This window comes from Notechis scutatus, chromosome 3, assembly GCF_049901735.1.
Source record: "Notechis scutatus isolate UNSWTSFEM ecotype Mainland chromosome 3, rNotScu1.2, whole genome shotgun sequence".
Classification (NCBI taxonomy): domain Eukaryota; kingdom Metazoa; phylum Chordata; class Lepidosauria; order Squamata; family Elapidae; genus Notechis; species Notechis scutatus.
Window position 1 is genome coordinate 139,983,546 of NC_142011.1, and position 25,314 is coordinate 140,008,859.

General features: G+C 38.7%; 1 protein-coding gene across 1 annotated transcript in view; it reads left to right on the plus strand.

Annotated features, from left to right (window-relative positions):
- The window catches only part of CDYL (chromodomain Y like), a 163,702-nt gene that overhangs the window by 134,116 nt on the left and 4,272 nt on the right, over positions 1 to 25,314 (plus strand). The window contains exons 3-6 of the mRNA XM_087961241.1: positions 17,763 to 18,016; positions 19,919 to 20,091; positions 21,627 to 21,837; positions 23,361 to 23,504. Of these exons, the coding sequence (XP_087817367.1) occupies positions 17,763 to 18,016; positions 19,919 to 20,091; positions 21,627 to 21,837; positions 23,361 to 23,504 (782 nt within the window). The remainder of the gene's footprint in view (positions 1 to 17,762; positions 18,017 to 19,918; positions 20,092 to 21,626; positions 21,838 to 23,360; positions 23,505 to 25,314) is intronic.

The window sequence follows — 25,314 nt, forward strand, 5'->3', positions numbered from 1 at the left end:
TCACCTTTTAAGTTGCATTCCTGAAATAAATGAACTTTTGCACGATATTCTAATTTTTTGAGTTTCACCTGTATTTAAGAGCCACTTTGCTTAGCAACAGAAATCTGATCCAAATTGTAGTTGTAAGGATTACCTCTATTCAGCTTGCTCTCCCAACTCAGCTTGGTATATTTAGAGATATTCCCACCAGAAATGCAGAAAAAGGAGCAAGGGCTATGTTGGGTAAGCTAAATCTGCATATGTATTGTTTGATATAATCTTCTGATCCTCTGAGAGATCAATTAAAGGGGGTTGTTTGTGAAAATGGTAACCTGTAATAGGCGACCATTATCTTCGTAACATGTACCAAAATAAATGTAACTTGGTTGAAGAATTGGAAACAGGAAGACAGATAATGTACCTCTCTCACTTGCTCTCCCATTTTTTGTGCATATGCTCCCCCCCCCCTCATGAAATCATTATATTTTCAAACCCATTTATTGTGTGAAAGAAGAGCCTACACAACTGGGTTGGTTGTTTACAACAGCAGCCCTGTGTCTGTTGTGATATCTAGCTCTACTCAAGAATCCATTTATTCAACTAAATTTAAAATATAATTCTTTGTAATATAAATTACTATGTGACAACTTTTTAAATGAAAATCTCTTTGAAGTAGTCTTTTTTTTAACTGTTAAGATTATTTTTCTATGCAGCTTTCAGAAACATAGTCACATTCTGGTACATCTGTCATAAATGACTTTTTAATATGTATTTTTGACCAGAAAAAAATAGATGCCAGTAGATTCTATTACTGCTTTCATCCATACCACAATTGAGTTCATTTTGATGGATCTTACAGATCTGCTCCTGGAGTAATCTGCTGCAGTTTTCTGATTGCATTCTGTTAGGAAGTTCTTTTTCCCAGTTTCAAGATAATTTGCAGACTGCATAGAATAATCTGTGAATCCGATTTCTCTAATCTGATAAATGTTCTGTCTTGGTGCACTCAACCTTCTCTTGGAAAGTAATTTCCACAAAATTCTATTAAACCTCATTTAATAGAATTATTACTAAAATCATGCACATATTATTGTACTTGGCATTCTTGCTCACAGAAATTATAAGAAATAAAATATGGAGGATTGCAGATTTTATATGTTGATACTGTCCAAAATTATGTGAAATGGTTCCATCAATTTTTGCATTTATCTTTATGACTACTAATTGCTACGGTAATAGTGACTACCTTTCTGGAAACCAATTAGGGTGCCTTCCTTCCTTTCCTTCCTTCCTTCCTTCCTTCCTTCCTTCCTTCCTTCCTTCCTTCCTTCTTTCTCTCCCTGCCCCCCTCCCTTTTGGCTAAGAACAATATAAGAACTATCGACTATTAGTTGATATAATTCTTCCATAGATAACTAATAATAATCACAATGATATACTATAATGCATATTTCTCCTAGTTATCCTCACTTAACAACTGGTTGTTTTATAACCGCGTGAAATTATGACAGTCATGTAACAGGTTCTTTTTACAGGCTGTCAAGCACTCCTGGCCATTGTAAATGATCTCTTTACAACTGATTGTAGCATTCTGCTATTAATGATGTGGTAAAATGTAGGCCAGAGTCACGGAAGGGAGGGGCTCTTTTTCAGGAAGCAAAGAGATAAAGAAACTTGGAATGTGATATGGAGAAAAAAATGGCAAGTACACACAGTAGCAGTACATACAGTACATCTATTAGTTATGGAGATAACTGTTTCATTCTGGCAAGATATCTGTCTGCAGGTGAGCAGTGGTAAAGAAACTACTCTGAAGTAACTCCTTGTGTCATTCTTAGTTCCTTGGACTTCACAAGTGATTGTGATGCACAATGTTTTTTGCTGGTTCTGGCAAAACCCACCCATTTAAATGAATGCCTTCCCTTAATGACCGCGGCATTCACTGAACAACCTCTGGGGGAAAGGCCACTTGTAAGTTGAGAACGAACCATACCTGTCTTAGTATTGAAGGATTCATATTAGTAAAACAAAACTTTGGACAGAAAGTAAAAACAAAATCTACTGATTTTGAAATAATGCAAGTTTCATTCAAGCAAACTTTCTACCTGTAACATTCTGCCTGATAAAAGACAGAGTTCAGCCAGAGGTGATACCAAGTTGAGAGGAAGGTACTTTAGCCCAAGGTTTCTCAACCTTGGGAACTTGAAGATGTGTGGACTTCACCTCCCAGAATTCCTCAGCATATGGTTGTTGAAGTCCACACATACATCTTCAAATTGCCAAGGTTGAGAAAAACTGCTTTAGCCAATTTACAATGGTTCCTTGCTTTGTTGAACCATAATTGTGTATGATTCGCTAGAAATTGAAGCATCCTATTTGTTGTTATTAATTAATAATTATTCATGGCTTTTTATTATTGTTAGGGTTTATCTATTAACATTTTTATAATATGTGCATGTTATTTTCTGCAAGAAGATATTTCTATATATTTTTTATCCATGGCTTATTCTCTTTCATGACTCAGATTGGTTACACAATAATAAAATTGTGCTCTTTGATGGATGGCATGAAAGGATGGTATCCTTTTTTATTTATCAGTATGAGTGTAGGATTTATTAGCTGATTTTCCTGTAATGCAGTGATGTGTGTCCCTTTTTCTAAACATTCCACCATGCATAATTTGTGCACAGAAAATTTTTTATGGAGAAGAAAGGTTGATTGAAATAGGATTGGTCATTATTCGTATATTAGCATACAACTTGTTCCTGAATATAAGGAGGAGGAGGTAGTGGAGGAGGAGGAGGAGAAATTTGCTATTCTCCTACCTTACTAATTCCCATTTTAAGTGCCCATCTGAAATAAATTGATTATGTGTTAATTATGAATATGTCTTTTCAGTCAACAAAAGGATATCAATTTAGGCATGAAAAATCAGCTGTGTGACTTTGGGCCTGTTGTACTTTCTCAACCCAACTCACCTCACAGGATTATTTTTGTGGGGAAAATAGGAGAAAGAAGGAGTATTATATATGTTCGCCATCCTAAGTTATTTATAGAAATAATAAAGACAAAAAAAAAATATCTAAAAATAATGCACAAATAGTGAGTGATCTGTATAGTCAGTGTTACATGGTTGACCTTTTGATAATTTCCTTTTTTTATTATTATTATTGCACTCCAACTTTTCCTCAAAAATACTTCATTCTCCATTGTGGTGGAGATACCATTCAGGATTGGGTGATCAGTCTCTGCCTGTGATTGGACTGTGTCTGTCAAAACTTTGATGACACTCCCTTCTGCTGCTACGGACCTCCCCAGAAATTGACTCAGTCAGTTTGTTGGACGACGTGTTAATTTCTTCTCCTCGCAACTTTAACAAATCCTTTCAAATTGATTGGAAAAATTGGAATAAAAACACCAATTCTGAATTCTATTGGAAGCTGGAACTGGTCTACCACTTTGACAGCTGTCAAACTGCAGTGTGGCCGGGGCTCTGCCCCGATCGTTGGACTTCAGATCGGCTGAGGGCCGATCTACAAGGTACTAAGGTTCTGGTTATGGGAGGAGTTTGAATACCATCCTCACCTCCTTCCCGCACTTTGGCTTGGGAGGCTTCCAGAAGTTTCGGCTGTTGGAGATGCTGAGATTAGTAGCCTTTAAAGGGGCAGAAGACCTGCAGCGAAGAGTACAGGTAATGAGAGTAGGTTTAGGAAAGTGAAAGGCTGCAGCATGCTCAGGGTGACTCCAGAGTAAGATTGTTGGAGTCAGAGATGGCAGAATCACAAAAGGCTAGCCGCGATGTCAGGAGAGTGGAGGGGGCGGCTCGACAGCCGTTAACGCTCTCTAAGCTCAGCAGCCCCAGAACAGATGGCTTCCTTTTTCAGCCCCAAGGCAAAGGACAAGGCTGCAGGAACCCAAAAGGACTCCAAGGCAGCAGAGAGGGATGAGCGCCGCAGGGACAAGGTGCTGGATAAAGTGTGGGCTCAAGGGAAAGAGCAAAATGATAAGGAAATGGCGCCCTGCATAATTTCCCACTCAAATGTGAGGAATGCCGTTATTGAGAGGAGAGAGGCAACTGCAAACTGACAGGACTGCAGTAGCAGAAGCAGCCAAAGGGGAGCTGAAGAGCAGGAATCTATTGAGGCTTCTGAGATCAGAAATTTCTTCTCTGTCTGCCCAACAACAGAGCAACTGACAGTTACTGATCAGAGGCACAGAATGGCTCCAGAAGCAACCTTTACTCCCATGTCAGCTGGGATCAGACCAGTTAGGGCACAGGAACCTGAGTTCCAGGTTAATATGCAGGCTATGTTAAATGAGGCAGTGAGACAAGGAGTGTCAGCTGTCTTGCAACAGACCAGAGGTTCTCCCTCAGAGGTTTCTGCTTCCTCATCCAGACGCAGTAGGAGACACAGGTCTCATTATGGTGATGATCTTTCCCTGCATACAGAATTAGGTGCGTATATTCCTGCTGTAAGCTCCCACTCCATCACATCTGACAGTGGCCAGCTGATGGACAGAAACTATTCCGATGATGAGGGCCTCAACAAGGCTGACCAAGGCTCTATCCCTGGCTTGTTCCAACCTGCCATCTTTAGATCTCTCCTCTTTAAGGCCAAAAAGGTCACAGGGCGAGGCTTAGTCCCTGAACCGCAGGAGCCTGCAGACCCCTCTGAAGACCCCAGTGACCCATTGTTTTCTGAGAAAACAGTCACAGCAGATGTCATCCCTGTGCCAAAGATGTTCACCACAGCCATCCAAAGACAGTGGTCATCCCTCGGGTCCGGTCCAAGCCCTTCTTCCCTAGACGAGAAATTGTTTAATGCAGGAGGTGATCTTTCCAGGGCTCTGGAAGTGCCCGATGTTGATGCCCCAGTTGCGGCCCTGCAAGCCAACACAGACATCCCTGGGGAGCCTGAGGACTCACTGAAGGCTGAGGACAAGAAGGCTGAGCAAACGTTGCAAAAAACACATCTGTCAGCAGCATGGGCAGTGAAAGCTTCCACAGCCGCATCTTTCTTCAACAGGGCCTCTCTCATCTGGCTCCAGGAGCTACAGGAGAGAAATCCACTGGACGATGTCAGAACACACCTGCATGTGAACAAACTATTGGCAGCAGTAGAATTTTCAGCTGATGCCACACTGAGTGCTGCCAGATTTGCATCCAGGGCAATAGGGGGAACAGTGATCTCTCGTCTCTTCCTCTGGCTAAAGCCATGGCAGGCTGATACGAGGCACAAATGGAGGTTGGTCACGGCCCCATTTAAAGGGGATAAATTGTTTGGAGAGGCTCTGGACAAGGTCCTAGTGTAGTCCAAGGACAAAGGGAAGGTTTTGCTGTCCAAGTCCAGAAAAAGTTATTATAGACCAACTCCCTATGCCAGATGCTCCTATTATAGGACCCCTGAAACAGGAGGGACATTCCCCAGACCCCACAGATCTTTCACCCCCAGACAGGAACAAAGCCAGGACAAGACAGGTAGAAATTGTCCTTTTAACAATAAGCGGCCCTTTCGAGGGGCTGGGGGTCATCCCGATGCCCCAGATAAAATGGAGCCCAACCCTCCCATTGAGGGACATCTGGCCTTGTTTGCCAGGCGTTGGGAGGAAGTAACCACTGACACCTGGGTCCTGGAGACAGTCCACTCCGGATTATCTATAGAATTCCTCTCTGTGCCCCCGAGGTTTTTCATTCGTTGCTCTATCTCTAGGAATACAGAGAGAAGGAACCTTATGGAAATAGCTATTCAGCACCTGCTGGAGATTCAGGTTATTCAGCCAGTGCCTGAGGGTCAACAAGGCATGGGATTCTATTCCATATTGTTTGTAATCCCAAAAGCCTTGGAGGGATGGAGGGCAATTCTGGATTTGAAGCGCCTTAACCGCCAGGTGAAATACAGGCGGTTCAAGATGCATTCAGTCCAGTCCATCCTGGAGGGAATTAGGGAGGGGGACTTCCTTACCTCCATTGATTTAACGGAAGCCTGTCTCCATGTTCCTATTATCCCTGCTCATTGACAATTCCTCAGGTTCTGCTACAATGGGAGGCACTACCAATACAGGGCCTTGCCCTTTGGACTTTCCTCAGCCCCCAGGTCATTCACTAAGCTGTTGGCAGCCCTGGCAGCCCACTTTAGGGCTATACCAGTTAGGGTCCAGTGTTATCTCGATGACATACTGGTCCAGTCATCTTCCCCATCTAGAGCTGTAGAGGATTTAGAGATCACCATTCAGGTGCTCCAAGAGCATGGCTTCTCTGTCAACGAGGCCAAAAACCACTTCACTCCCACCACTACCTTACTCCATCTGGGAGCTGTTATAGATACTAATTCCTGCAATGTGTCCTTATCCCAAGAATGTCAGGAGAGTATCAGGGAGTTAATTGGATAAGTGAAATCTAAACCTAGGGTGTCCCTGGCTACGCTTTCTAAGCTTCTGGGGAAAATGATATCATGCATTAATATAGTGCCCTGGGCTAGACTGCATGCCAGGTCACTCCAATGGTTCCTTCTACCTTATCAGAAGACAGGTAGGGGTTGTTCCCTCTTACAGGTCAGATTAACTCCATTGGTCCGTAAGTCTTTAAGATGGTGGTCATCTGAGGCGCTTTCCATGGGACTCCTATTCAAGGAACCGAACAGGTTAGTGCTGACCACAGATGCCAGTCTTCATGGCTGGGGTGCCCACATTCAATCCAGGGTGCTCCAAGGACAATGGTCCCAGGCAGATTTGGACCATAATATTAATTGGCTAGAGCTTCAAGCAGTCCATCTGGCTCTGAGACAATTAGAGGACGTGGTCGCAGGTAAGGACATCCTAATCTTGACTGACAATGTGTCCACCAAGGCACACATTAACCGCCAAGGTGGGACTCATTCAGGGCCTCTGATGCTGGAGGCAGAGCAGCTCGGTTTATGGGCAGAGAGACACCAGGTATTGCTCAGAGCTGAGCACATTGCAGGTGTGGCCAATGTTGAGGCTGACTGGCTTAGCAGAGCCACCAACGACCATGGCATTTGCATCCCGATTTGTTTCAGGAGCTGTCAGAATGCTTTGGATGCCCAGCAGTGGATCTCTTCGCTTCCCAGAACACGCAACTCCTGAGATTCTTTTCCAGGTTTGCAGTTCTGGGAGCGGAGGGAACGAATGCCTTATGCAGCCCTTGGCCACGGGAGCTCCTGTATGCCTTTCCTCCTCTGCCCCTGATCCCGAGGGTCATCCAGAAACTGCTGGTGGAAAGAGCAGAGCTTATCCTTGTGGCCCCTCATTGGCCCAGGAGGCCATGGTTTGCAGGCTTAGTAAACCTTTCCATTTCCAGACCTTGGAGGATACCGGAGGACAGAGTGTCACTCAGCCAGGGGCCAATCTTGCATCCAGAGCCCCAGTGGCTTCACTTGGCCATCTGGAGATTGAGCAGGGATCTCTGATCCGGGACAATTATTCCTCCAGAGTAATAAGAACTATTCAGGCCTTCAGGAGACCCTCTACCAACCACATCTACGATGCAACCTGGAAAGCTTTCAGCGCATGGTGTTGTAAGTATGACATTGTCCCTTCTGGGGCCTCGCTTGCCAGGTTTTGGACTTCCTCCAAGAGGGCCTGGACAAGAGGCTTTCACCTAATACTCTGCAGAGGCAGGTTGCAACCTTGTCCTCTGTTCTATCCTTGGGGGGAGTGGGATCTTTGTCTAGACATCCCATGGTCCACAGGTTTCTGAAGGGGGCTACAAACCTGAGGCCTCCAGTAGTTCATCGATATCCAACATGGGACCTCTCTAAAGTACTGCAGTCACTGACTGAGGCCCCATTTGAACCACTGAGGTCAATTCCCTTGCAGTTTTTGTCTTGTAAGGCAGTGGTCCCCAACCTTTTTTATGCCGCGGCCCGGTACCGGCATCAGCTGGGTGCCGCGGCCCGGTACCGGCATCAGCTGGGCGCCACCATCTTGTTTTGTTGAAAAAGTGCTTCCGGTGAGCTTTCTACCCGGAAAAGCTCACCGGAAGCACTTTTTCATCAAAACAAGATGGCGGCGCCCAGCAAACCAGCGGCCCGGTAGGATTTGTTCCACGGACCGGTACCGGTCCGCGGACCAGTGGTTGGGGACCCCTGTTGTAAGGTACCCTTTCTGGTAGCAATCACCTCTGCCAGAAGGATTTCGGACCTGGAAGCCTTGTCTGACAGGAAAGACCTTTGTGTGTTTCACACCAATCGAGTGGTGTTAAGACTAGACCCTTCGTTCATGCCAAAGATGAACTTGTGGTTTCACAGATCCCAAGAACTAATTTTACCTGAGTTTTGTCCGCATCCTGTGCACACGTTAGAAAGACGATGGCATACTCTGGACGTTCGGAGGGCGTTGAGGATTTACATCAAGAGGACATCGTCCTTCAGGAGGTCTGAATCCCTCTTTGTTTCCTTTCAACCTTCCACCATGGGCTGCAAGGTAACTCCAACGACTGTGGGGAGATGGATAAGACTTTGCATATCCAAGGCCTACCAAACACAGGGACTTGCAGTTCCTCCAAGAATAACAGCGCACTCAACAAGAAGTGCGGCAACATCGACAGCGTGGGCCACCCTGGCCTCTCTGGATGAGGTTTACAGGGTGGCTACCTGGGCCGCTCCTTCTCCGTTCATCAGACACTGTAAGCTGGACTCATTTGCTTCTGCTGAGGCAGCTTTTGGACGGAGGGTTCTGCAAAAGGTCCATTCTGTATAAGGGACTTGGACCCGTAGGACAGCCGGCTTTGGTATGTCCCAATCCTGAATTCTGTCTCCACCACAATGGAGAAGGGTCGTTGGTCCTAACCTGATACGACCTTTCTCTTTGTGTGGAGGTAACATTCAGTCCCACCCTTTCCTGGTGCGTTCTGAATGTAATGGTGTGTATTATACTTCTAGGAGAACACTCACTATTCCTTCGCCAATTTCTGGGGAGGTCCCTAGCAGCAAAGGGAGTGTCATCAAAGTTTTGACAGACTCAGTCCAATCACAGGCAGAGACTGATCAATCAATCCTGAATGCTATCTCCACACAAAGAGAAACGTCGTATCAGATTAGGACCAACGACCCCTTTCTGCAAAATTATACTTCATTTCATTCCTCTATTTTGGCCTTAATCTCTTTTTTAACCTCCTCTTATATCACTGTAAATGCTGTTTTAGCATCTGCTGTTTTGCTTTGAAATTATTGTGTACTTCCTTATCTATTTTAACATGTCCCTAAGTTCTTCCCAGGGTTCATTACTTCCTGTTTTCTTTTAAGTAAAAAAATATTCCTCTTTTTTCATTTCCTCTCATTTAATTCTGTCTAGCCATGTGGAACTGTTTTCAATTTGCTCTTGATATTTTGAAAAATATATTATAATTGTTTTGTAAATTTAACTTGACCTTTTATTATGCTGGCGAGTATGACCGGTTTTAGTGTGATTTAGTTGCACCTCCAGTCATCAAATTACTGCTTAGTTGCTTTCCAACTTCCCATCTACTCCCATTATGGCCATTTAAGTGTACTGTCATGCTTGTGATTTATTTATTCTGTTTTTCTTCAATAATTGAAATCTCTTCTAGTTATATAGGTCTTGAGAAAGCAAATTACTTATTTACTTATTTCAGCTACATGGCATATTTTGCTTCAGTTTTTTGAATGAACTGACTTTTTAATGTTGTGTATTTATTTTGCTTGTTTTTGTTTGCATGTGGCTATGCTTGCTTCCTGTGAACTCAGTATATTATTTTCCTTTGTGGCAAAAGAATGATATTACTCATTATTGACATTATTATTTGGAGACTAACCCTGTCCCACCCACCCTCATGTTTCCCCTTTTTATTCTTAGGCAGTTTGTTCTCCCAGAGACACACAAAGTTTGGTTTAGAAAATGGTACTTTATTATTTGTTACATTTACCACAATATCCATTGTGAGTCCCTTTTCTTAAATCCCAAATGTGTCTAATGGCCCAGTAGGTTTGGGGAGGTATTTGATGTTCACAATACACAAACGTGTGTTTAGTAAATACTATTACGCTGAAGTGTGCACCATTTTTAATGCTCATATGTGTTCATTTTGTTAGTGTTCATTCTGGAAAAAAAATAAATGTTTGTTTTTACTGATGTAGATAATCTAAGCGATAAATCTGTACACTCGAAGAAGTCCAGCATTGTAAGATATATTTGTACATTAAATACATGCGTATACCTACTGTTCAGATGTCAAATTTGCCTACAGTTTTTGAGGAACAGTTTTGCAGTTTTCCACTTGCATATGAGATAAGTACTAGGCTGGCAAATATCTTTGTCATTGTCCGAGACCCTTGGTAAGCTATGATAAGCAGATGTCATAGTATTGCCACTATGCTTGAAAACTGTGGTTCAAAATGTTACTTATAACCTACAAAATTCTGCATGAAATAGAGCCTGGCTACTTGAGGATCTGTATAACACCTGTGGTATCAGCCACGTTTAATACAACAGAGTTGGTGCACTTCTGACTCTTCTTCAATTAAATTTATCTTTTGGGACCCAAAAAATATGCCTCCTCTCTTCGCACCTTTATTCTGAAATGAGATTCCTCTTGATTTCCATGAGGGTCTTACCTGGATGATGTTACAGAAAGCCTTAAAGTCTAAGTAGTTATTTACTCAGGCCTTGGGTTAGGATGATTGGGGCCCCTGTTAGGTTGTTTGTGGTGTGGATATGGCACACACAGGTTTGGGTTTTTTTTGTTTTTTTTGTTTTTTGTTTGCTTGTTTGACCAGTAACCAAACCAACCAGGCTCAAAAGTCACCAAGTAATGGAAACTTGGGTGATTGGTTAGGGTTTTTGCATCTACCTGTGGAGAAAGATTTTTATTTTTAAAAAAGAAAAATTTACAAGTAAAAGAAAAGGACTTGAAAATTATAAATGCCTATAGCTATTGTAGAAAGGAATCTTAATAATAAAGCTCGTCTCTTTGAATTATTTTCTATTTTAGGTTCTGCTTTCTATTTATGTTGTGTCAAAATTCTGTACTTTTCCTTCATCTTTTCTCCTTATTTGTTTCTGGTTAGGCTTTTTGACTGTTTGCTTTCTCTGAATCTTGGCCGTGTCTGAGGGAAACAGAACTTTCCCCTCATACTGAGGAAAGGAATATATTCCTCTCTGTCCCTAGTTTTCTTCGCTGCTGCTTCTCAAGGCCTCCCCTGGCTTTCCAACCCCCCCCTTCCCCACATGCACCTTCACACTCCTTATCTGAAATTCCTGCTACTTCCAACTCAAGGACTCTGCATGTCCTAGATTTATGATAGCATCGGGGACTTCTGAGATTACCATTGATAAACGATGCAGTCTTGTGACATCACCCTTTACAACTGCATTCCTTAACAATGGCAAGCCCAGGCCCAATTGCCATCTAACTCACGGACAACTTGTAATTATTATATTGTTCTTCCTATTCTGTCAGCCTCACTAGGTAGATCCAACCAAGAAATCAACTCCACAGAAAAGCTTTTTTTTTTAAAAAAAGAGACTGACTACAATGACACAGTCTGGCAAGTCTGATTGTGCTGTATTTCCTCCTCGCTCCATAATAAATCTGTGAATTAAAGAAGGCTTCTGTTTGAACCACTTACAAATGCTATCTGTTGTGGATTTAAATTATGTTTTACCCCTTGTCACTTTCATAAAGAAACTTATATGTCTCTATCAAGAGTAAGTATTTTCCTTACTCAACAATTCTTTTGGTTTTATTTTACACCATCCAGAGTAGGTCTGGAATCAGCGGGTGCTTAAATTAAAATATACTCATAAGGCTTGATTAGGAAATGTCTTTCTTGTTTTCAGCAAGCTGTTCTATACTTCATGCAAAATGTATAGATGAAGAAATAGTACTGTTTTCCTTCTGCTCTGGTTCTTTGGATCCAACACCCATGATTTTCTGTCATCTGTTTTTCAATATACAGCTTCCATCTGAAGCAATTCTGCTACTCATCTAAGGAACAAACAAAAGAAAACACATTAACAAAACAAAATTGTAAAACAGAATGCTGTTAGATTGCTAGCAAAAGTATAAAGATGGTGGAAAGGACCACAGTTGTAATTGCCAGCATATTTACAAGACTGCTACACTAGAATAGAAAAGGATAAAAGTTAATTCCTTGTTTGCCTTAAAGTGTAGTTAAAACATTTTGGTCTAGTGTGGAAATTTATCTGTCCGAACACAATTTTCAAGTTGCTGATGATAATAATTTCCAGATATGGTGTAGTATCCCTATTTTGAGAAATATATTCAGAGTTTCTTATCTGGTAAATCACTGGTAATTAATATTCAGCATTGTGCAAAATTGTGTGGGGACACTACAATTTTTGTAAGTCATGCATCATTCTGCACATGCCTTTGTATGCATAGGTACCTCCAAGCTTTTGGGAAAGAGTGGATGGAGAGCTACAGAGTAGGTATGATTACAAGGATAAAACCCAAGAACAAAAATTAATAACTTCCCACCCTCTGGCAACAACAATCAAACCAGCCACTTGGCATTCCGAGGTCCTGAGGCTCATTGGCAGAATATGTGGTTGGCATATACATGGAATCTATTGTGATATATTTTGAATTAGTGCCTACTTTGCTAGAAATGGAAATATGTAACATGTTTTTTGCAAGCACAGTGAATATGAACATGAAAGTAAAATCTAGCTGTCTGAACATATTTCAAACATATTTCAAATTTAGTAAATATTATATTTTGCTTATTTTGCGAGCTATGAAGATGCCAAAATGGCACCGGCTGTCAAAGGGCTCTCAAATTCAGTGACGATTAGTGGGATCGTGCCAACACGCTTCTTGCTTAGACTAGTTTACTACTTTGCCTCTTGTCAGCTGGAAAGAGGCTTTATCAGAGGAACTGAGCTCCTGCTCTTTGCAGGATCTGCTGCTAACCGATGGACTTAGCTGTTAAAATTAATGTTGGCTATCAGCATTTTCACTCAAAGATTCAAATGAATGCAGAAAGTCCGTGAATCACCCTGAGGGCTACGCTCTCACCCTAGATGAGCTTAAAAGTCAAAACCATGTAGTGTTCAAAGAATCCTAGCCAAGGAACACGTCTTGATCGAATGACAGACTGAGCAAAAAATCTGGGGACAAGCGTTAAGGAGGCAGGTCCTCAAAACTCTGCTCAGTCTATCGAACAGCAAGACGGAAGCATTACCCTGGCCTGGATGCTCGGAACAGCATACTGGAGAATTTGTGTCTTTACTGAAAACAGCTACTTAAATGCTGTACTCCCACCTTTTTCAGAACAGCGATAAATGTAAGCAAAAATGCCACAGAAGAGTCAGATTTCAGCTGGTAGTAGCCATGGCCAAAATTGTTTGGCAGTGAAAACTGTATCAACGAAACTGGGGAGGTTTGTTGGAAGCATATGCTGCCTGGAGAATTTGTAGGACTCAAGAGAAGTTCCTACAAACTCCTATACATCTGTGGCTCACATTCTAAAAAAGAAATTGGGTGCTAATTGGCGATGTAATACAGTATATTAAAGGCCATATCTTTAAAGTGATATGTTGTTTTTTGGTCATCTAATTACATAAATATCATTTTTTTTAGAATAGAATAGAATTCTTTATTGGCTAAGTGTGATTGGACACACAAGGAATTTGTCTTGGTGCAAATGCTCTCAGTGTACATAAAATAAAAGATACATTCATCAAGAGTCAAGAATTATCAGGTACAACACTTAATAGTCATAGGGCTATAAGCAATAGAATCATACTAGGAAACAGTCAATATAAATCGTAAGGATAAAAGTGACAAAGTTACAGGGAGGGAATGGGTGATAAGGAGTGATGAGAAGATTAATAGTAATAGTAGTGCAGACCTTGTAAATAGCTGAACAGTGTTGAGGGAATTGTTTGTTTAGCAGAGTGATGGCTTTCGGAGGGAAAAAACTATTCTTGTGTCTAGTTGTTCTGGTGTGTAATGCTCTATAGTGTCATTTTGAGGGAAGGAGTTGAAACAGTTTATGTCCAGGATGTGAGAGGTCTGTAAATATTTTCACAGCCCTCTTTTTGACTTGTGCAGTATACAGGTCCTTGATGGAAGGGAGGTTGGTAGTAATTGGTTTTTTCCTGCAGTCCTAATTATCCTCTGAAATCTGTGTCTGTCCTATTGGGTTGCAGAACCAAACCAGACAGTGATAGAGGTGCAGATGATAGTCTCAATAATTCTTCTGAAGAAAGAGGAATAATTGATATGTTGTTTTTTGGTCATCTAATTACTTAAATATCACTTTTTTAAAGCTTAACTTATTCCCACGTTTCTTCAAAACATTTCAAAATATTTGATCAATGATGCAAAAGGAAAACATACCAGACAATTTAAAAGAGCAAAAGAAATTCACACCAGATACATATTTCATATTTAGGAATGTGTATTTATTAAGATCAAGCACTAAGAATATAAAATGCCTGAGAGTATCCCCTTGAGGTCTAATGGTAACAAGTCACCATTGTTGAAAGAAGCATGTATGGATTACCTGTCTGATCCTGCAGGATTACTTTTCTTAAAGTTCAAGTGGGAACTCACACGTTAATTGGCATCTTTTTGTATAATATATTCATTTTTATTTTCTGTCAAATCAAACAATATACTTGTTTTCTATTAAATTATAGGAGTAAAATATCCTGCGGTTGTGTTATGGATAGTTAAACGGTCCAATTTCAACCAGTACGAGGACTAACTGCATATTCATCGGAGTACATGTATACAAAAGTACTTAGTATGTGATGATATCATTCCTATTATATTTTATGACAAATCATGCAGGTTTCCTGAGTAAAATTCTTTATCTCTCAAGCTGAGTATTTAAGTTAGTTCAGTAATTTTTAAATTTTCTATTCTCAAACTCCCATAAGTTACCACTTTTATATCTTTACGCAGAAGATACTTTTTCATATTTTTAGCATTGGCACATTTTCTGTGAAAAATTGTCAATCTGTCATAAAATAAGGAAGGCCTAGACCCCATTCTTCAAGCTAATTCTGTATGTTACATTTGAGTAATTTCTTTTGCTACCTATAAAAATTAAAAGTAAAATACACCTATAATCTCTCTGACAATCTTAATTATTCTTACATGCTTTTTGTTAACTTTTAATTTTAGAATTACAAATACATTTCTTTTACCAGTTACTGATACTCAGTTGGTTCTCTGCCTTCTCTATATCCTGATGTGGAAAGTATAAATTGTATCAAAGACTTTTTTGGGGAAAACTTTGATTTTTATCTTTCTGAATCAAGTTATCCTAAATCATATCCTAAAGCAGGGACAGTGAATCTGCTGCCCCTAAGTTCTTTTGAAGCCCTTAATGCCTCCCCAGCTTCACTTAAACAAAAATAAACATGGTACTTTCCTCTCATTTCTGGGCAACAAAAACAAATGTATACTTAGTTCCTCCACCATTTTAGGGTGGGGGGGAGAATTAAATAGCATTCTTAGAGTAGGCAGACTAGAATTTTCTTGCAAGAAGAGGAAAGCCTTAGCTTTACAAAGTTGTGTAACAATCATTATGAAAATATTATCTTAGTCTAGAAAAATAAAACAGGTTGAGGAAGAAACTCGGGATAATATCATTCCAAATCTATTTGATTTAAGGGGAAGAGAGCAAGAAATTATTTCAACTTTTCAAAATTCTGTTGTCAAACCTTATTAGAAGCAAGTTCCCATAGTACTTATTGGGCCCATTTCCTGACCTGGCCTACCTCACAAGCCTAACTCTTGATTCCACTGATCACCATGTGGATCCTTAAAAGTGTAATATGACAAAAAGGGACCATTTCCTCTTTATAAAAGACAAAATACAATATAAGATATTCCAAACAACAGCTTATCTTCAAATGCATATTCTATATCTCCACTCTATAAGTACATCAACATTTCACTTGTATAAAATAATCCCATTATCCTAATGCAAACAAAAAACTAAAGTTAAAAACTAAATTATAACAAAACAATCCTCTTTTAAAAAAAAAGAATCTTTCCCAACTCCCTTATTATTTAACTAAAGAAAAATGGAATCATATAGAATAAAAACATTTCCAATTTTATCCCTGATTGAATAAGCCAATGTTACAATCTTTGTTTTTCCTTGTTATGTGTACAGGATCATCTTTTTTTGCAATCCATTTGGGTGATTGTTATTCCTTATTACAAATTTATTGTTTTTTGACTCCAAACTAATAAGCATTTTCCCCATAGGCATGGATTTATTTATTTATTTTGAAAAAACACTCACCCAGTGTTTCCAATCTTGTCATTCCAAAGGTGTCTAACGTCCTTAAATTCATTGGTAGTTTCCTAAAATAGTTAACAAGGGAAGTGTAGTGTCCTGTAAAGTCTCCACTTTGTGGCTGCAGAAAAATAGTGAATTCCCCCATCTTCTAATTCTCCACCCGCACCTCAAGATTACTGTTCTGTGGCCTTTTTGTGTGGAAAAGAAACACCCATAAGGAGAAATAACTTGGGCAATCTCATGTCATTCTGTTTAATCCATAGAAGATCAAAGGGAGGGAGCTGATCTCCTTCGGCTCTTTTGCCAATCATTAGCTCCATTTGTCTGTGGAGCTGTCTTCAATTGGCCATATTTCCCTGGAAACCTGAGTCACAGTACAACCATGAGCCAAACTTTGAATCTTTTCTATTATTGAATCTGTTAAAAATATTTTAACATAAAATTTTAATATAGATTATGAAATAGCAACACTAACAGTAAAAAAAAAAAAAGTCAGCTATGAAATATGAAAACTTTATAAATGACAAGGTGAAATTCTTGAGAATACTATGGATCATAGAACAAATCAATCCCAGAGTTGCCACGACACAGAAATGACCAGACTCAAATTATCATATATTGGACACTTTATATAAAGACCCCACTTCCTTGAGTAGCCTATAATGCTGAAATAATGTAGAAAAAAAAGAAGAGGACAATTAGTAACAAGGTATATGGACTTGATTACAATAAAGATGGATGCACTATTGAGAGAACTGATCAAGTTGGGGACAGATCACCCTGTAGAAGATTTACATGATTACTCAGAGTCAACACTGAAAAGTACAAGTAGTCCTCAACCTAGAACAGTTTGCTTAGTGACCATTCAAAGTTACAATGGCACTGAAAAATGGGACTGTTCTTCACAGGTACCACCTTTACGGCACCCCTATGATCATGGGGTCAAAATTCAGATGCTTGGCAAACTGGTTCAAGCAAAGTCAATGGGGAAGCCAGATTCACTTAACCAACCAGGTTGCTAACTTAACTGCAGTGATTCACTTAACAACTGTAGCAAGAAAGGTCATAAAATGGGACAAAACTCACTTAAATGTCTCACTGAACAACAGAAATTTTGGGCTCAATTGTCGTCGTAAGTCAAGGAACACCTGTACGCTAAGTCAACACACGTGTGTGCTTGTGTACATTTTTAAAAATCTTTTGTATGTCTATGCATCTGTACTTTTTTACATTTTGCTATATCAGCAATGAAATAAAGATTTTTCTAAGAATTTATTGTTGGTTATCTCTCTTTTAATATTCCCCCTATTGTCCATGTAGATATATTCCCCTCCTTCTCTCACACATATTCTGTAGAACCTTCAGAAATGCTTTTTTATAAGCTTTCATTAAGGCATTTCGTGTTTGCTTCTGCTATGCTATAGTATTTTGGTATTACCATGTTTTCCATGATAATCAAAATTTGATGTGTTTCATGAATAAAGCTGAGGTCTAAAAATACTGTAACCCTTTTCACAGGAACGTCTACCTTTATAGAAGCCTTGGCAACCAATGGTACCAACATTCAGACATCAGTAACAGGAGTAGCAGCCAACAAACGAAGATACATTGATGAAAGGAGAGATCAGCCTTTTGATAAAAGGCTACGATTCAGTGTGCGGCAAACTGAAAGTGCTTACCGCTACAGAGACATTGTTGTCAGGAAGCAAGATGGATTCACGCATATTTTATTATCCACTAAATCATCAGAGAACAATTCATTAAATCCAGAGGTTAGAGTTGTTTCATTACTTCTGATTTTTTTAACTGGGAGGGTGGGATTCTTGCTATCCCAGAAACTCACAATCACCCATGCCCTAGTCACTTCCAGATTGGATTACTATAATGTGCTCTATACGGGGCTGTCCTTGAAGAGTATTACACCTCTGCTCTGTGGGTTGCACCGATTGCCAGTTTGCTTCCAGGTCAATACAAGACATTGGTTTCAATCTCTAAAATCTTTCATGGTAAGGGAGAGGTTATCTGAGGGATCGCCTCTCCTTGATTACATCTGCGCAATCCTTTAGATCTGCCAGAAACAGTATGCTTCAAATTCCATCTGCTACAAACTTCAGATCCCATCTGCAAGAGACTTTGGGTCCCAGAAGGAGGGCATTCTATACTGTGGCATCTACCTTAGGGAACATTCTCCTCCCCAAATTGAAGTTAGCTCTTCGTCTGTTAATAGTCCCAAAACATCTAGTTGTGTCTTCAGGCCTGGGGTTCCAGAGGATTAGTGATATTCTAAGACGGCGGTTATTGGGATTCATATTTATTCCCTCCTATGTTTCGTGGTTTACATATTTTAATCATTGTTTTTATATATTTATTGTTTTACTTGGCTGCTGTATGCCACCCAGGATCACTTCTTGTCAGATGGGTAGCCATATATTAATAAATAAATAGTGTAGAAATTAAAAGTTAAACAGTACATCAATGGCAAAACATTAGTAAATTAGTAAATGCAGGTGTAGAGTTTAGTGCTTGACATAAAGATGCAGAGGCCTTTTCAAGAGGATTAGAATTATGATAGCGAGAGCTCAAAATGCCTCATTGGTAGAATAGGTATCTTACAAGAAAGTTCAGGCTTTGGATTGTTATTTTTTTATTTTTTTATTTTCAGAGAGCTCTTAAAAGGTAAAAAGTAAAGGAGTCCCTGTGGATTTTCCTCTCTTAATCATAGCCAACTATAGGGGTGGGAGGGTGTGCTTCATTTTAAGGCCATTAAGTCAGCGCTGTCTGAAGACATTTCCACGGTCATGACATCACAGAGTGCTGCTACCTTCCCACCATAGTGGTACCTATTTATCTAGACACATTTGGATGCTTTCGAACTACTAGGTTGGCAGGAGCTGGGGGCGAGGACGGGGGGCTCACACGGTCACTTGGCACTCGGATCTCAAACCTGAGTTGCCGGATTTCCAGATAACAAGTCCAGCATCTTTACTGCTGAGCCACTGTGTCTCCTTAAGAAACAAGTCTGCCTGAAATTTCATACGTCGCTGTCAATCCATTTCACCACTGCAGGTCAAAAATTGGGAAAATATAAATTAAAAACAAGTGATGAATTGTGCCACAGTATTATACTAGTAGTATTACATTGATATAATACTAGCAATTATATTAGTTTCCAAATCTAAAGTTCTGTATAATTAAGTATTTGGGTTAATGAAAATTAAAAGCTATTTGACAGGGGTATAAATACGAAGCTTCAACTTGCTTTAAGTGATTTACTGAATTGCCTGTGAACTATTATTCAGTATTTTTTTAATCTATAAACTACCATATTTATTAAGAATTAGGGTTTTCTGTCTAATTTTATAATGAATTTAGATATTCATAAATTTCAGGCTTATCCTTCGGGAATTAATTCTGCTGAACTCAGTAAAATTTAACATAACACAAGTTTATATCGGTAATGCTTACTTTTTAAAAACATTTGTCCATTGTTGTCTGTCTTTCTCTTTTGGGGAAAAAAAATGAAGTTTTAGACCTTGTCCTAAATTTAGATGTCTCTGAATTGGTTACATATGCCACCTGCTGTTCACCTTACACAAATACTTGGTAAATGAAAAGCTTTTCAGAAGCAAATATTATATATCCCTTTTTCATGTGTTTCATGCATCTCATTCCAGGTGATGAAAGAAGTCCAGAGTGCACTGAACACAGCAGCTGTTGATGACAGTAAACTTGTACTTCTTAGTGCAGTTGGCAGTGTTTTCTGTTGTGGCCTTGATTTCATTTATTTTATTCGACGTTTGACAGATGATAGAAAAAGGGAAAGTACTAAGATGGCAGATGCAATTAGGTTTGTAAAATTATTCAAATTGTGCTTAACAGATCTTGAGCTAAAACAGCTATTTGTAAAACCAAAACTGCTATTCCAATCATACTTGGAGTTTTTTTTTCTTTTAAATCAGAATATTTATTATTTTGGAGATATTGTAAAGGTGTCTTCTTTCAAACTAGGAAGAGTTGCACATCCATTAGGTTAAGCATAGTTAAACGTGTTTCCAGGACAGGTTTTATATTCGGAAGAATCTTATTGAATCGATACAATTTTTACCTTTCATAAAAGTCTCATATTATAGGAAACCAGATTGTCCAGAAAGATTATTCAGACTGGATATTTGGAAACAATTCGTTGAGAAACTATTCATATGGACCCTCCTATTCACAGAATGAGAGTGTAATATTCTGCTTTTCCAACCTCCTTGTTTCACTGAAAAAGAAATTTGGATGGATGGTGTATATAATAAGCCACTATTTATTATTAATACCAAATGTGAGGAATGTTAAGAAATGACTCCAACAAAACTATATCTTAATATATCTTAAAAAAACAATGTTGAAGAATGAAAAAATGAAATGCAATTGTGTTCCTTAAACAATATATTATTTCAAGTGTTTTTATGTTTTGTTTTTTTAAGCGTGTAATATGAGAAACTGCATGTCAGATAATTTCCTTCCTATTGTTTATCCTCAATGTAAAAAAAAACATTTTAGCAAAATACGTATTTTGTTCTTGAAGTAAAGTTCATTTTAGAGCTGTAGCATTTTCTTTTTCAAAAATATTTTTATATGTATTTATCAAATTGTTTTGAGCAACAAAATTAACAAAATACAGGTAAGTCCTTGACTTACAACTACAATTGAGCCCCATATTTATGTTGTTAAGTGAGACATTTGTTAAGTCATTTTGCCCCATTTTTCATTCGTGCCACAATTGTTAAGTGAATCCCTGCAGTTGTTAAATTAGTAACGCGGTTGCTAAGTGAATCTGGCTTCCCCATTGACTTTGCTTGTCAGAAGGTTGCAAAAGATTATCACGTGATTTTGGGATAAGGCAGTTGTCATAAGTATAAACCAGTTGCCAAGCATTTGAATTTAGAACACGTGACCATGAGGATGCTCAACAATCCTAAGTGTGAAAAATGGCCATAAGTCACTTTTTTCAGTGCCATTGTAACTTTGAATGGTCACTCAAATGAACTGTTGTAAGTCGAGAACCGTCTGTAATACAAAATGTTGTTTTAATCATTTGAAAAAACCACTTGGAGGCAAACACTGGCTATGAATAACTTGTGTGGCTACATTCACTTTCTCCTTTGGAGATTGATAATTAAATTTTGATGCCCTCCCTCTGTTTCACCTCCAATAAAATAGTGGTGTTACTATTTCTTGTTTTATGCTTTCATAGGAAAATGTGGTTGTGCCTATCATATTTTCAACAAAGTATTTATAAACAATAATTACTAGAATAGTTACAATTTTGAAATAGACTTCACTGAAGAATATTGCTGCTAAAATGTGAGCTGTAACCATGTTCTTGTTTTATTACAGGAATTTTGTAAATACTTTTATTCAGTTTAAAAAGCCCATAATTGTTGCAGTAAATGGCCCAGCTATTGGACTTGGAGCGTCTATATTACCTCTATGTGACGTGGTATGGGCCAATGAGAAGGCTTGGTTTCAGACCCCATATACAACATTTGGGCAAAGTCCTGATGGATGTTCATCTCTCACATTCCCAAGAATAATGGGCCTGGCATCTGTAAGTAATTTGTAAAATAAACATGTATTCTATATATTTATAACATTTGATGTGCCTATAGTTTTTAGTACAATCGAGTTGACGTAACTGTTTCTCAAAGTATTTGTTTATGGGAAGTAGCCCTCAAAAGTGCCACATTTTGACTCTTCCTGTATAAGGAAAATGCTTGTTTGGGGGGAGTTTCTGGCTCCTAAAATATGTGCTTTTGTGCTGTTGCATTTGCATATTCAGGAAAACATTTTTGGTCAATCTACTTACATTCTTTGTATCTAAAGTAAGTTAAGAACTATTTTTATAGGGCCGAAGAAGAGATGCTGGGTTTAATTTAGAAAAGATGATGCTTCAGGACATGGGGAGCATAAAATTACAAAAAAATAAAAATAAAAAACCTACAATAAAGCAGTAAAGCCTTTTTCTGGAGTCAGTTGAAATAAAATCAGGAAGGCAGCTGAGTATCCAACGAGAAGCAAATCATAGGTTTCTCAAATGCATCTATACAAGCCGAACTAAAAATATATCATTTGTACGAAAGGTTTCCTAGAGTTTCGGATAGTATAAATGATTATATACTATGTGAAGCTGCAATTAAGTCTTGTGGACTAATAGTCTAATAATTTAATCTGCTTAGTCTACCATGTGTTACTTCCTATTAATGGGGCAGTTGTTAAATGAGCTACAACACAGAGTCAGACAGCTTGCTTGCTTATTTTTTTGGATTCCTTTGTGTTCAACACCCATTGGAACAAAGGGATTGTAGATCCTGGGCATAGACCTTCCATAACTGTTTTGTTTTGTTTTATTATTTTCCATCTAAAAATATTAAGGAACTTTATTAATATTTTTGAGATATTTTTGGGTGGCAGTCCAGAGTTGGGGGAAGAGACCCCAAAGGTCATAAAAATGACTGATAGAACTTACATATAGTCTGCAGGTTGCCACAGCTTGACTTTGTAATCTGCTTCCCTTACAAAGTTTCTCTATAGCAACCTCTGTCAACTTCCTTTGAGATATTATCATGCTAGATGCTTTTAATACTAACTAGATTTTTTTTCTTCAAGAAAAAGGATCTAGATGTAAAGATCTAGATCACGGGTGTCAAATTCGCGGCTGTTGCATAATGTTTTGTGATGTTTTTTCCATTCACAGAGCTGGGATGGGTGTAGCCTGCGCATGACACATCGGGCCTGTAGGCCGCCAGTTTGACACCCCTAATCTAGATTCTATATTTTGGGCAATAAAATAAAGATTTTTTTTAAAAAAAACATAAACATAAAAATAAAAGCATAATTAAAAAAAAACTTGCATCAATAAACGCTCTGAAACTCAAATATAAAAATTTATGTAGGGCTAGAAGTTGACATTGAATGATGGTGTTGCTTTCAATATTTGCTTTATTTCAGTTCAGCGCACAAACAAAAAGTAACATATTCTAGTAGGGGCATTTTTTATAAGCCACAATGTTTTTTATTTAGTAAAAAATCTCTACTTTGCTATAACTTTCAAATAATTTCTGTCTTTTTCAGGCAAATGAAATGTTATTTAGTGGAAGAAAGCTAACAGCACAAGAAGCTTGTTCGAAAGGACTGGTGTCTCAAGTATTTTGGCCAGGAACATTCACGCAGGAAGTTATGGTTCGAATTAAGGAACTTGTCACGTGTAATTCAGTTGTAAGTTGCTTGCTTCTTTCAATGGAAGTTTAATACTTGGAGTGTTATAATGATTAAGTACCAGTTCACACAGTAAATTTAAACTAAAACCATTTTGACCTGGCCCTGCAATATTCTGGGAAGGATTTTCACTATTCAAAACATACGTGGGCAGATAGCATTTCCACCAACCATCCCAATTAACTCTGAACCCAAAAGCTGCCACTTTATTGTCTCTTCTTTTAAAAAGGCACTCAACTTAAAAAGGCAGATTATAATATTTCACAGAGAGAAGGAAATGACTTGTATATTAATTCTGCAAATAGGTTCCCAATTTCCAACAGCACATCATCAGTAGCTGTAATGCAGCTATTGTGTAATGCACAAATCTAGGAAATGAATTTTAAGTGTTTATGGTAAGAATGCACTCTTTAAAAAACTCTTGTTGTTTTGACTGTACCGGTATAAATATCTGGTCCAAAACTATGGAAGGGAAAAGGCAGGAAAACTGTCTCTTGACTTTTTACCTGAACAGCTAAGTTTCATCACATTACTCAGTTTAATTTAAAATTTATTATTGTACAATACTTACTTACCATATAAAAACATGTTTTCACATAACTGCTAATTCAGAACGTAAGGTTTATAATATGCTGAACCCCAACCACTATTACAAAATAATTTGTTGCTGCTGCATTAGATATGATATGCTCATACACACTTCCATTCTAGTAATGGTGTCCTGCGTGGAACCAGTAAACATTTTGCAGTCCATTAAAAGTACTTTAAGTGTGCCTTCAACTGTATTCTACTAATCTATTCGGATGGCCTTTCTGGAATAGTTCCACAGTGTATGGTGGGATTTGCAATGGAATGTGGATTACAACTTCAACCTGTTTTGCATCCAGCCTTGATTTAGTACCTATTATTATTAGCAAAAGATGCTTATATAACCAAACCGGAGACAGCTGGGTAGCTTCAATGAAGGATGAAAGATACTAGCTTCCACATTGCAGTTGTCTTCTAGTCACCCCAGCCTTAATTACAGTTGGGAATGTTAATGTTTCTTGACTAAGATTTCTTGCAGCAATTAAAACCCATTTGCATGTCTTCTATGCGTGCACATACCCATTTTTAGCACAGCATTTATGTTAATTGCAGTCCCACCATAGCCTGCTGGAGAGATTGAGGCAGCTTATCTTCCTGAGATAATATTTGCTCTTTGCTGTCTGTGCTTTGTGGTTTTAAAATGCTAATTTTAGGAAAATATAAAAGTCGATTGTATTCTAAATTGAATATATACTACTTATACACTAAATGCCTGCTCATTTTTATCCTTAAGAATCCTTTCCACATCTTATCGGTAATCAAAGGGAGTTCTGTAATAGAGCACTGATATGGGGGAACGAACATGCAATCAAACCACAAGGGAGAGCAACATGTTGAAATAGCACTTCAGATGTGCAAACAGTGTAACTCTGCATCAGAATTCAGATGACAGGATTCCTCCAGGCTCCATTCAAGTGTCAACAGATTGCCTTTTGCAGACATGTAGCTGTTTCGGAAAATTGTTGAATAAGATAACGTTCAGGAACACTTCACGCTGCCCTAAATCAGTGAAGATCTGTTGACATTTCTTTCACATTTAGTAAAACAAAGCTAAAATAAATTAATTCCACATTATCTTGATGTGTATTACATACATTTCTAGTTGTTTTGCTTTTTTCATTAGCCCAAATCAATTGTACTGAAACATTTGATAAAGGAAGAAAAATTGATACTAATAGATACTAACAGGAAAATCCTATTTCATGCAGCAAATCACAGCTTG